Here is a 12,703-nt window from a genome sequence, read left to right as displayed (position 1 = left end):
AATCCGCAGGGCCTGGGTGGCTCCCTCAGGCACCACCAAATCCACCCTGACCCATCCTCTAAGGATCCCGCCAAATCCCCCCTACCTGCCCTCTGAGGGTCTCGGTAAATCCTTTCATTCCCTCAGTGCTCTCGGGGTTCTCCCATTCCCTCAGCACCCAGCTGGGCGAGCCCAGCCCTTCTGAATCCCACTAAATCCGCACATCCCCTCAATATCTGCCTGGGTGCCCTGTCCCCTCTGATCCCATAAATCCTCTCATCCCCTTCAGTGCCTGGTTGTGTCCCCCCATCCCCTCAGATCCACTAAATTCCCCTTTGCCCATAGCCCCCGACTGGGTCCCCCATCCCCTCAGATTCAATTAAATCCCTAATCCCACTTGCTGCCCCAGGACCCATCTCCTGTTGCAAGGGGAAGAGCTCAGGGAATTTTGTCAGGGCTGCCCTGAGACCTTTAGCCAGGCACCATGTTCTACGTCCATTTGCTCATCAACAAGCGGGGGCCACTGGCCAAAATCTGGCTGGCTGCCCACTGGGAGAAGAAGCTGACCAAGGCACACATCTTTGAGTGCAATTTAGAGGCCACTGTCCAAAAAATCCTCTCCCCAAAGGTAGGCTGTGGCATGAGGAGGGATCTCCTGCAGAGTCCTGGGGTGGAGGTGTTGGTCTCTCGTAGAGAACTTTGTTATTTCTGTGTAATATTTTAGTGTTTTTGCCAAAAATACTAACTCCTGAACAACTTTTTTTTTTTTTTTTTAATTTAAATCCTCACAGTTTGCTATAGCTCTGCGAACATCTGGACACTTGCTCCTGGGGGTAGTGCGGATTTACAACAGGAAAGTAAAGTACCTCTTGGCAGACTGCAATGAAGCTCTGACCAAAATGAAGACAGCCTTTCGCCCAGGTATACACAAAATTCAGCATTTTTTCATGTGTGTCCTCTCATTTTAAAAGTTAATTTTGGGCTATTTCTGTTAAATACACATTACTGACCCCAAAAGAAACTGACCATACTATCACCTACTGCTGGTCTGGCTTAATTTAGTGCCATTTCAGGTCTTTGACTCCCTTAACAGAAGCAGTATCTTAAGTGGACTTACAAGAAGATGCTTGAGTTCAGCCTCCATTGCTAGATAATTAATTTTAATTTCTGATGACACCAACAACATGTCTAACAGTGTCAGTGCCAGACCTGACAATGTGTTTTGAGCTCTAGCCATGTAGACAGGGAGAAGGGAGCTGAGATGACTGGAGCCTTTTCCAACGGGCTCTGTATTTGTCATACTTAGGCAATAAATGGGAGGCACTGTTGTCTAAAAAAAAGCCTGAGAACACCAGTGTCTTGTGCCAGTTTTAATGTGCTTTGTGACCTGGTCTGTTTGCAAAATAGTCAATAATTACTCTGTATTATTCTCAAGGATATGATCACAGAATTATAGAATCACAGAACCATTTAGGCTGGAAAAGCCCTCCAAAACCCAGTCCAACTGTTCACCCAGCACTGCCAAGGCCACCACTAAGCCATGTCCCCAAATACCACATGTCTTTCAAATCCCTCCAGGGATGGTGACTCCAGCATTACTCTGGGCAGCCTGTGCCAGGGCTTGGAAACCCTTTTAGTGAAGAAATTTTCCCTTAATATGCAACAGAAATCTGCCAGCCACAACTGGTGGCTATTTTGGAGATAGATCTTATAGCAACTTGGAGAGCATCACACAGCTCAAGAGCACACAACAGTCACCACTGCTGCAACAGAGACTTCTATTTACCTAGATAGAAGGGGGGAGAAGAATCTCAGCAGAAGTGGTAAAATGCTGAAAGAGGCTGTTCAGGAATGCTGTGAAATCTGCATCAACAGAAATAGACAAAAGTGATCTGACTTTGAAATTAACCCTGTTCTGGGCATAAGGTTGGGTTGGATGACCTTGAGAGATGCCTCCTCATATGAATTTTTCCAGGATTCCCAAGTAATTGGCAGTCTGAGTACATAATTATTTGATGCTGGGGAACAGTGTTATGGAGACAGAGCAGATGAAAGGAAAACACAGTGGTTCATTTGCAGTGCTGTGAAAGACTCTGGGCTAGACATCAGCTGGGAGAACCTTCCAGGGACTTAAAGCAGCTGCTCACCAACACAAGTACTTGCATATTTCAGGTCCTGTTGCAGCAGACTCTTTTGTATCTGTCTGTAAAAAATAGATCATCTTAAGGACATGGAAACTGAAATTCCACTTTTGGGTGCCTAAGCTTTACCATTCTGTGATTTAGAATGGCAGCAGTCCCTCCTGACAGGTTTATGGGCTTATTATACCTACTTGGGAGACAGCACTACTTTTATTTTATTGATACTTCTTTTGTTATGTTGTCTGTTTATTTCAGGGCTTCTTGACCTTCCAGAAGAGAACTTTGAGGCTGCTTATCAGTCCATTACATTACCTGAAGAATTTCATGATTTTGAAGCACCACTTCCAGATGTAAAGTAAATGCTTCCCTAGTTTTTATTCATTCTTTTAGAATTTTCAGAAGTAAAAGCTATACACTTGCTGTTATCTGATTGAGACTCAGATTGGGTTGTTTTGATTTAATAACTGAATTCTCCTAAATTCTGAGCTCTATAGCCACAGGCATTGTGCTTTGGTAGTTTTCTTCAGTCCTTTAATCAACAGACCTTCACAATGTAATAATGTCTTGAACTTAGACTTCAGGATTCTAAATTGTCTGAGTGAAGGATGCAAACAGCTTTCTGAACCTCAAGAGAAGAGATAAAAATTAGTATTAATCCTCAAAGATGTGGCCAGTAACCACACAGTGTTGCACTGTTCCACTGGGTAGCTTCATTTTGTTTCTGCTCCATTGCTCTCTGGGGCTGGGGTGTTTTATCAGCAATAGTCAGCCTGGCTCCTGAGAAAAAGCCAGCATATTTCTCAGGCTTTTTTGACACAAAGCAGCACTAATGTAGAAAACTGATAAAAAACAGGAGACTAAGTCATGTTTCTGATGGCTCTGATGCCCCAAAGGTCCAGGACAAGAGATTTCCATTGAGGGTTGCTCTGTACCTCCTCATAAGTATGATTTGATGGGATCAGTAAGGGTTTATTATTTTGTAAGTACAGCTGCAATATAATATACTTTATTCAAGTGCCTCAGTGTGCTGACTCTGTAAAGGTGCCTTTTCTACCTGCCCAAGAGTTGTGTAATTTGATTTAAAAGATGTTTCGCTAATTAGTTGCCTTCTGACAAGGGTCTGGTAGGTACCAGGGCTTGGATGGGAACAAAATCACAAAGGCCAAGTTTACTGGCAAAAGGGAGGGGAGAAATGTGGGGATAAAATTGTGATAAAATGCCAGGATTGAAGGCTGTGTAGAAACAAGTTTTCACATTCCAGCTGAATGCTCAATGAGTTTCAGTTCACTCTATATTTTTATAATATTTTTTTCATCAGGGCCATTGATGTTGCTGAACATTTTACCTTGAATCAGAGCAGAGCTGAAGAAATCACACTTACAGAGGATTATGAAAGCAGTATACTTCTCTGTGATAGAAACTTTGGTGAGAGTAGTTGAGAAAGTGGACGAATTTCATAAGGGGAAGTGTGTTTTATGTGAGCCCTTTCCATGTGTGAAAAAACTGTGATTAAAGGTCCATTTGTTTCATGCTTTTGCTGATTGGCCTATTATGCTGTCTTAGGTTTAAAATTTTGTGTAAGCAATATTATCTGGTGTCAGAGACTGAGAACCAAACCAAACATTTCCTGCTTTTACTAAATTAGATAACATTGTGTATTCTTTGTTCCATTTGAGATATGGGATGTCTTGCAACCTTTTAAAAATTACTTGAAAAATTAGGAAATTGATACATCTGAGTTTACAAAACTCACACAGATGAGATATCAGGAATTGTGTGTTCCCTCAGACGAAGAAGCAGAAGCCCTGAGGAGACAGAGCTTCTTTGAGGGCAGTGTCCTGACAAGCAGTAACAGTCTGGTGGCAGATCCCAACTCAGCCAGCACCAGCGGAGACAAATCTGTGCTGCATGAAGATGTTTACTGCTTCCAGGATGACCATTTTGGGGATGAGGACGATGCTGCAGATATGATTGGTAGGGTTTGCCACAGGCAAAGAGAATTGGTTCCTTTCCAAATATTTTTATTCTTACAGGAAAACAGTCAAGACAGCACCAAAGCGATTGTTGTCAAACATAAATTCTGTGTTAGTTGTTGTTTTCATACATATATTTTTCCTACTTGTCACTAAGCCTATGATCACTTAGACACTGCCAAGTCAAACTGGTTTAAAGGCTGTATTCATTATTTTAGAATTAAAGGCATTAACTTTATGTTTAATGTTTAACAATTAATTTCTGTTTTCAAAGGTGAAATAGTGCAGCATTTTTTATCCTTACTGTTGTAATAACAAAGGGGGCAAAGTAGTTTCTGCATCATTATGGCTTAGAGCATTTATGTAAACCTTACAGATTGATACCTGTTAACACTATTAAGGCCATATTAAAAAAAAAAAAGGGTGGAAATCTCAAACTTGGGACTAATCCCCTCCTTTGTGTGCTGCTGCAGACAGCCGCACCACTGACGGCCATCTGCAGAAGCTGAGCTTGCTTTCTTTGCAGAGTATTAACCTCAACTAACATTAGGCTGTATCAGACTATTTCATGACTACTAAGGCTTAGAATGATTAAAACTATGTGCTTTGTATTTAAGAACTCTTGTTGAGGGATGAGCAAAATGTCCTAGATAAAGACATTCTTGATGTGGAGGAAGCACGTCCTTTGTCACAAGATCTGCCAGAGAACAGCACGGCCAGTGAGTTTGCAGTGTCTGCTCCATCTCACATAAACCCTCTGTTCCTGTGTTAATGCCTAATATCACTCACATTCAGCTTTTTGTAGTATCCTTGTGCCTTTTTCCTTTCTTCATTTATTTTGCTTTTTTTTTTTTCCCTAAACTGCTTCATCCACCATTTTAGGATAATTTTATTTGATTTAGGGATTCCAAATTTGTAACTTCACATTGCTTAGAAACACCTTCATGTGACATCCTGTTGGATATGCTGTTGGTCCACCCTGCTGCTCACAGCATGATGTCCCTTTTGAGGGGGAAAGAAACCCAAATAAGGCTGTCCTGTAACAGTGAACTGTCCTAGTGTGAGCTTAAAAGGTCTTTTCCAACAGAAACAATCCTGTGCTTCTATTTCTGGCTTCATATTTCTGCAACAAATGACACTTAAGTAGCTCATAAAGGTTCTGTTAATCTTCTTTTGGTTTGATGCTGATGAAAGGATTTAAGATAGCAAAAATTTCTCAGAAATAGTTATCAAAGCTTAATTTCTTACTCCCCCATCAGAGTGTTAGTTTAAAACAGAGAATTCTGGAACAGATTTAAAGTGATAGAGTGGCTCTTGCCTCTCCTTGCTCTATTGCTGGTGCTGCTTGTTCCTTTTCTGTTGACAGAGATGTCCCTACTGCCATGCACTTGCCTGGAACTGGAAACACATAGGGATTGAAACTAAACACCTTTGGCCCTAAACACTTTCTGTTGTGTGGGTTTTTCTCCAGATTTGTCTCTGCTATGGCCTGGTCATTCTGGGATCAGTGAAGGGAAGTGTAGAGCATGAGCGTATGAGAAGGAACTGGTGAACATAAATGAGATTATAAACAAAACCACAGTTTCCTATTTCTCGCTGTTTTTGTCTGGTAGCATTCTCTGTCGTGTGATTGAGAAATTAGCCCATATTGTAACTTTTTTTTTAATTTGGGTTATTTGCTGGGTTTTCTTGCAGTTGAGTCCAACTGTGCAGACACCACTGTTAAGGATGGGAATCACACAATGAATGAGACAATCCTTTTGTTCCAGGAAGAAGGGTTTGTGCTTGAGCCAGTTGATGATACAGGTCAGAAGCTGACCCGTTTCTGATAAATGTTTGCATTAACTAGGTTTGGTTTGCTTCTTAGTAGTGAAAATACTTGCAATATGGATTATTCCCACCTTAGATTTCATTTGCTCCTGCTGTCAGAGTTCCTTTTTACAGTAAATATTATACAAACCCAGTGCCAGGTTATTTATCTCAGCTGCCCAAATTTGTGCTTGCAGTTTTTTCCATGTACAAGTCAAGTTTTGTTGCTTTTCAGCTCTGGTAGCATTGCAAGCTTGAAGATTCACCAGAAAAACTTTGATTGCCAGTCACACATCAGTGACTTTTATATTTAAAATCACAGTCCTAAAACTTTCAAAACATTAGTTTGTGAATTTTTAACAAGATCCAAGGTGAAGAGTATTACATTTCCTCTGAAGAGGAAATCTAAATGGCCCCTATCACATTGGTGGCTGTTTATGAATAAGCAAGCTCATGTTGACAGCAATATTTACAATATTGGAATTTTCTGGCCTGCCCAAATAATATCCAGGAAGTTATGGCTATATAACTAATCTGTGCCTTTCTTTTGTGTTTATATCTTGATTAAATTGCTAAAGGATTAAACTGACAAATACAGATATTAATTATGAGGTAATGAAACCTCTTGAGGGCATCAGCAGTTCCTGGAGCACTTAACTTCCTGATGGATTAAAGACAGCTTATTCAGTCTTGTTGCTCTATTCTGTGTTTTCATTATGTTGTCCTGTACCCAGCTCTTTATTAAAAGAGTCATTTGTCTTCCACAATTAAACATAAGGGAATTTCCAATAAAAGAATACAAGGAGTGAAAACTTCATAGAAACTTTTGAAGGACTGGCCTGTGCACTTGTGCTTTGATTTTTAAGTCTAGGCAGTGTTCAGAAGGTCGGCAGCCAGGTTGAATCACTGGGCTTTTTGGTGTGCCTAATGTCCTAGGAATAGACCTTAAGACTTGTTGTTAATACTTGCTTTATGTAGCTGTCACCCAGAGGAAAAAAAAGCAAAGAAAGAGGAAGCTGCTGGTGGATGTAGAGAAGGAGCTGAGCTGCCAAACCATTTACAAGCAGCTCTCCAACTACACTGACCTCCTGGCCACGCTGGACCTTGCTCCCCCTACCAAGAAAACAATGATGTGGAAGGAGTGGGGAGGTGTGGATAAACTCCTGTCCCATTCTTCACAGCCTATGATTCATGCTCAGCTGCAAAAGGTAAACATCAGTTCCTTGTGGGGTCTGTGCCACTGTGTAGGTTCCAGGATTGTTGCAGAGCTGGGATCTGACTGAGAGAGATTTTGTAGACTCTGTTTGATCTGACGTTGGAGCTGGCTGCAGGTGTGCCCTGAGCATTGCTGTGTAGTACTGGTCAGCAGACACCTGATGGTTTGCACACTCACCACTAATTGTTTCATCATCTGGGGGGTCAGAGCCTTAAACCTTCTGCACTCCAACAAGTGAAAAATTACAAAAGGAACATGAGAGCTGATGTTTCATTTCACACTCCGGTGCCTGAATGATCTTATACTGACACACAACTTTTTACTTTTCTATCCATTTCTTTTATACTTTCTCATTTGTTCTATTGTTTTCTGGTTTATTTCCTCTTTGTAATCAATTTGAGGTATCTTTTGTTTATATTTATTTAAAGGCACATCAGACATTAGTAGTAGAATATTGCTGATGGATTTGGAAGGGTTCACTGCAGCAGTGCAGCTTCACCACTTAGAGTCCAGCTGCAGAATTACAACTTGCTCTTTAAGAAGATGAAAACTGCAGATGTTTCTTTCTTTCATCCTTCCCTACTGCTTGGCTTCAAGAAAAATTATTCAAGCTGCTCCTAAGATGTTTTTTTTTCATGGAATTCATGTCAGAGCTGCAGAAAGCTATTGCTTAAAAACAAACAAAAAAAAATTGCAGATTTTCAGAGTGACCTAATTCAAATACTGAAATTCTGGGTTGCACTCATTAACATACAGCTCATATTCATATTTTGTGTTGATGTTTGTAAATAATCTGACATGATATTCTGAAAGCAAACAAAAAATAATTATTTTCAGTTGTTTGAAAAATGCTTCAAGACTGACAGATTTAAGATGAGAGCAAATGGAATACGGAGGATGTCTGAAATGAAAGAAGTGAGAAAAGAGCAAGATACTACAGGTAATATTTTAATTCTGTTCTGCAGAATTAGCTGTTAGAGAGTATTTTCTATTCTACATTATGTTTGAAAGACACAAGAGGTGTTGGTGTGCAGTATTACACAAATTACTTCTTTGCTGTTCTTTTGTTTCTTAGAAATTAAATGAAATCCAAGTTTTTTCTTCCTTGTGGCATAAGAAGATATTTTTGGTTTCATCTTTGGTTTCTCTAATTATCTCTGAAACTGCAGATTTGGGTAATGTTGCTTGTGGGGTTTGTTTCAATATAATTGAAAAAAATTAGCTTCCCACTTATCCTAAGCTTAATCAAACTTCTCTCCAAAATTCCAAATTAATGTAAATAGTTCTACTTGTATCTGGAAGATGTGTTTGGTTAATATCAGGCAAGAGGAAGTGTTCCATTTTAGATCTTCTGAGAAGGATGTATCCACTTTCATTCCTTTGCTCTGCTGGGAACCTAACCTGTCTCAAAAATTAATTAACAAACCCACCTCCTGTGAGTCCATAAAGGTCAACTTTCAGAAAAGGAAAACCTGCCTTGGAAGGTTCTTCTTCCATTATTCTGTTGGGAATGATACTTCTTCAATATTTGCTTATTCTGGCTCTTCCTCTCAAAGACTCTGAACTTCTGTGTGATTTTTGCTTTTCAGTGGGGTTTTTTTTAAGGATGGTGATTCACAGTAATTTCCTCTTCAACCTTGGTTTTCTGTTAATACAGAGATGCTGCCAGTAGAAGAGCCAAGTTACCTGCAGGAGCCAGCTCATTCCAAGACTGGGAGAAAAATTAGAAATGATTCCTTTATGTTGACATCACAGAATGACAGAAATGAAATCAATGAGAACTGTGGTGAAATTATAGTGAGCAGTTTTCCTCAGTTTTAGAGACCTAAGTGTGCCTATTGGTTCCACTTTTTGCTAAGGTTCCATTTAAAACATGTTAAGAAATTACTCATGTTTGGAAAGGATGCTAAAAACAGGCAAGAGAGCATTACGTAGCTTGTGTGATGAAAGTTTATTTATAATTTGGTAAACTCCCACAATGAATGAATGATTAATTAAAATGTTTATTAATCAGCATAAATTACAGTTTAATCACTAAGTATACATGAGAGCTTAATATAAAATATTAAATACTGTACTGAAGAGACAAATATAATCTTTATAAAGGATAAAACTTACATTTTGTGTGTCATCTTGAGGAAATACTCAAGCAATATCTCTTCCATCTTCACTTCTGCTAAAGGGCATTCTTTAGAGAATATGAGGCTCATTAATGTTGAAAAGTGATGAAATTGGAGCTAATGGCAGCAGAAAATGTGTGCTGCATGCCTGAACTCTGCCCATAGGTTTAGATTCATCTGTAGATAAATCCTACAGCAAGGTCCTTCCCTGTATCAGGAAAGACATGGTAGAAATAGCAGCTATTAACTTATTTTGAAAAACTTTATGACAATAAATTCTTTGAGAAGAAGTGTGTAAAGAGAACTGTACTGTGTGTATAAATGGCCAGGCCTAGTGATTGTCTTCTTCATGTTCACAGGAGGATGGAGCAGCTTTCTCTGAGAGCTCAAAAAATTCCCTGGCCCAAGAAGTTGAAGCACAGAAGGTGGAGGTGCCAGAGGTGTGTGTCCTAAGCTGATGGCCCTGGCTTTTTTCAGAAGAGAACCCTGTTTCTTAAAAAAAAAAAAAATAGCATTGTGAACTTCCAGGGAGTTTTGCTTCCTGTGAGAAGGAAATAATTTCAATTCTACCCTGCTGGTTCTGAGGATGTTCAGGTACTCTGAAACCAGGGCAGTCAGCTGCAGGCTTCAGAGGTTAAACCCAAAATCCCAAGCCAAATATTTGAATATCTCTTTAAGCCCCTGTCAGTACAAATCCTGTCAGAATCCCAGTCCCACAGAGCAGTACCTGGCTGTGGAGCTGCCTCACTGGGACCATGTTCATGTTGCACCTGAGCTATCTCTGAGCACAAAGCACACAGGTCCCATTCTTTCCTTTGTTTCACACAGCCTTGTATGAGCACAGAGGTGTCAGAGCCTCCAGATTCCCTGAGTTTGGCCATCCAGATATCCAGCTCTATCTGGATTTTGAGCCAGCCTGGAACTCCTGACCTTTTTCTCATGCTGTGTGACTTTTTACAAACCCTGACTAACTTTGTTTACTTCCTCTCAAGGAGCAAACAATGACTGGGAAAGACAATGAAGAAATAAGATGGGGCAAAAGAACTCTTCGGTTACAAAAAACTTTACAGGTACCAGTGCTGGATTTTGTTATTAGATACCAAAAAGCTGGTGTTGATTTCAGCTGAACCACATTAGAAAAGCTCTTCCTTCTACTGTCCATTGTGTCTCCCCTTCTCACTTGCAGCAGGTGCTTTCTCTGGTATTTCTGTGGAAAATCAGGATTCTGGGTGCTTGATGTGTGATGTTCCTTTCCACAGCTGCTGGAATTACTAGAATTTTCTGAATGCTCTTTTTTAATCTATTTCAAAAGTGCAAATAGTAAATAAATATTTACACCTAGGTAAGCCTTTAAAAAACAAGAGATAACTGAGCCCACAGAACTGCTCAAGGATATTTATTGTTATCAATCACAAAGCATGATGGGAGCACTCCACTGGTGTAATGGAATTCTGTGGAATTGTAGCTTTTAGTAACACACATAAGTACCAACACTATTATGGCATTAAAATGTGAAAAGTCACTTCTATAAACACAGATGGAAGATAGCCAGAGAGGTTGTGGGCTCCCCATCTCTGGAAGTGTTCATGGCCAGGTTGGATGGGGCTTGGAACAACCTTGTCTAGTTGGAGATATCCAGGATGGGGGAATGAGATGGTGTTTGAGGCATTCAGGCAGAGATATTCCCTCTATGCAGTGCTCTCTCTTTGGACTCCATGGACTCCAGTTTTACTGGTGGAGAAGCTGACCTGACTGATTTCTCATTTCCCTTCTGCAGCAGCTGAAGAGATCAGGTGTGTGTTCCTTCAGTTTTCGGGAGCTCTGCCGGAGAAACACCCGGAAAGAAGCTGCAGCCACATTTTACATCTTTCTGGTGCTGAAGAAGCAGCAGGTCCTCGAGCTGCAGCAGCCCAAGCCCTTTGCTGACCTCACAGCCACTGCTGGGCCCATGTTTGACAAGATCAGATAAACTGATCAAAATACAGCTTGGGTTGCATTTTCTAGCAAACAGTTTTCCTGGAAAAAGGATGGACTGTCTTGTCAAGCTGTGGGAGATGAGCAGAGATCCCTGCCCTCTACACCACCCAGTCATGGCTGGTGCAGGGGTCCTGCCCCAGCTGATCACTACAGGGCTTATTATTAATATTTATAGTTACATGATGAGTTATATGATAGTTACAAAATATGTTAATAAAATACTACTAAAATATATATTCTACGTAAGAGATTTACATTGCGAAAGATTTTATAGAAGTCCTCAAAGGAATTTTATAAAAATCCTCAAAGGAATTTTATAAAAGTCCTTCAAAACCTTTCTCAGAGACTACCTTTGGAGCTTAAATTATTTTTGACAAGGCTTGTGTCTGTTAATTCTCTAATACCATCAGTAAGAGTTATCTGTTTACTCTCTGTAGCAAAAAAATTTAGATTATTTAAAATTGTTCCTGTCAAAGAACATTCAATATTTCATATTTTAAGATCTAGCAGGGTACTGTCTCCAGTGCTGCTTTTGTGTGTTCAGGCAGACAGAGGTTACACTGGCTCTAGAAGAGTCCAGAAGCTGCAGGCAGAAATTCTATTTCCTAGAAACCCTGCATTGTCAGATTTCACAGAGCTTTTTAACTTGTTAACACCTTTATTCATGTGTAGACCTATTTAAAAATGGATGTTAACTGAAATATTATTAGTTCTTTGCATTTTTATCTAATTTAGGATAAATTTTATCCCTTTTACTGTCATTTTCTGAAGCTCTTGGTTTCCAGCTGCCCTCCACCTGGAGGAGGGGTGGTTGTGCCCCACTCAGCTGCTTTGGTGCTCTGGGGACATCACTGTTCCTTCATGTGGAATCAATAAAAATCAGAAGATGTTTCCTTTGCTTGTTAGTGTTTCTTCGAAAGGATCAAATCCTATGGGTTCATCCCAGGGTCAGGGACTTGGTGATTTTACTTTAAATGGGAAAGGATGGGTGATGCTGTCACCTGACCTTCAGGTGTTCACTCACCTCAGTGACACCCTGTTAGTCTGTGCCCCCTAATGTGTGTGCTTCCTGTCCCACAGGATTCGGGGAGGTTTGGTTTTCAGGGTCTGTTTAAGGGAGTAAAAAGGCTTTAAAAGAGGTGAAACCCCAGTGTGGGGCATGGGGTGGCCACTGGATGTGGGAGTGTTCCAGCTGAGTGTCCTTTCTGAACAGGAATATTTGATTAAATAAATATTGGGCCTTTGCTGGTGTTCTCTGAGGGGTTCATTTTCTGGGATTAAGGAAGGGAAAAGCATCCCTGTATGATAAAAACCTCTGAGTTTCCTGCAAAAGAAGCACTATTTTGGGTGGGAATAGGAGCATGGCTCAGGCCAAGGCTGGAACCAAGGGCAGTTCATCTTTTTCTTGTAGCAGGCCTGGCACTTCCAGAGCCAGGATCTGACCTGGGTAAAGGGTTTGGGTTTGGTGAAAACATCTCCCTCTTTCCC

The 12,703-nt window shown here is 40.5% G+C and overlaps 1 protein-coding gene across 1 annotated transcript; it reads left to right on the top strand.

The window, feature by feature from the left end:
• Positions 1-330: 330 nt before the first annotated feature.
• On the top strand, positions 331-12,106 carry RAD21L1 (RAD21 cohesin complex component like 1). The gene is made up of 13 exons (XM_005422188.2): positions 331-607; positions 771-900; positions 2,376-2,475; positions 3,439-3,545; positions 3,909-4,094; positions 4,711-4,812; positions 5,789-5,899; positions 6,881-7,110; positions 7,956-8,058; positions 8,776-8,915; positions 9,598-9,678; positions 10,231-10,308; positions 11,016-12,106. The coding sequence occupies exons 1-13, from the start codon at positions 464-466 to the stop codon at positions 11,205-11,207; spliced, it is 1,704 nt and encodes a 567-aa protein (XP_005422245.1). The 5' UTR covers positions 331-463; the 3' UTR covers positions 11,208-12,106.
• Positions 12,107-12,703: the final 597 nt, after the last annotated feature.

The sequence above is a fragment of the Geospiza fortis genome, unplaced genomic scaffold (assembly GCF_000277835.1).
Source record: "Geospiza fortis unplaced genomic scaffold, GeoFor_1.0 scaffold188, whole genome shotgun sequence".
Classification (NCBI taxonomy): Eukaryota; Metazoa; Chordata; class Aves; order Passeriformes; family Thraupidae; genus Geospiza; species Geospiza fortis.
This window is presented reverse-complemented; position numbering and strand designations above follow the sequence as displayed.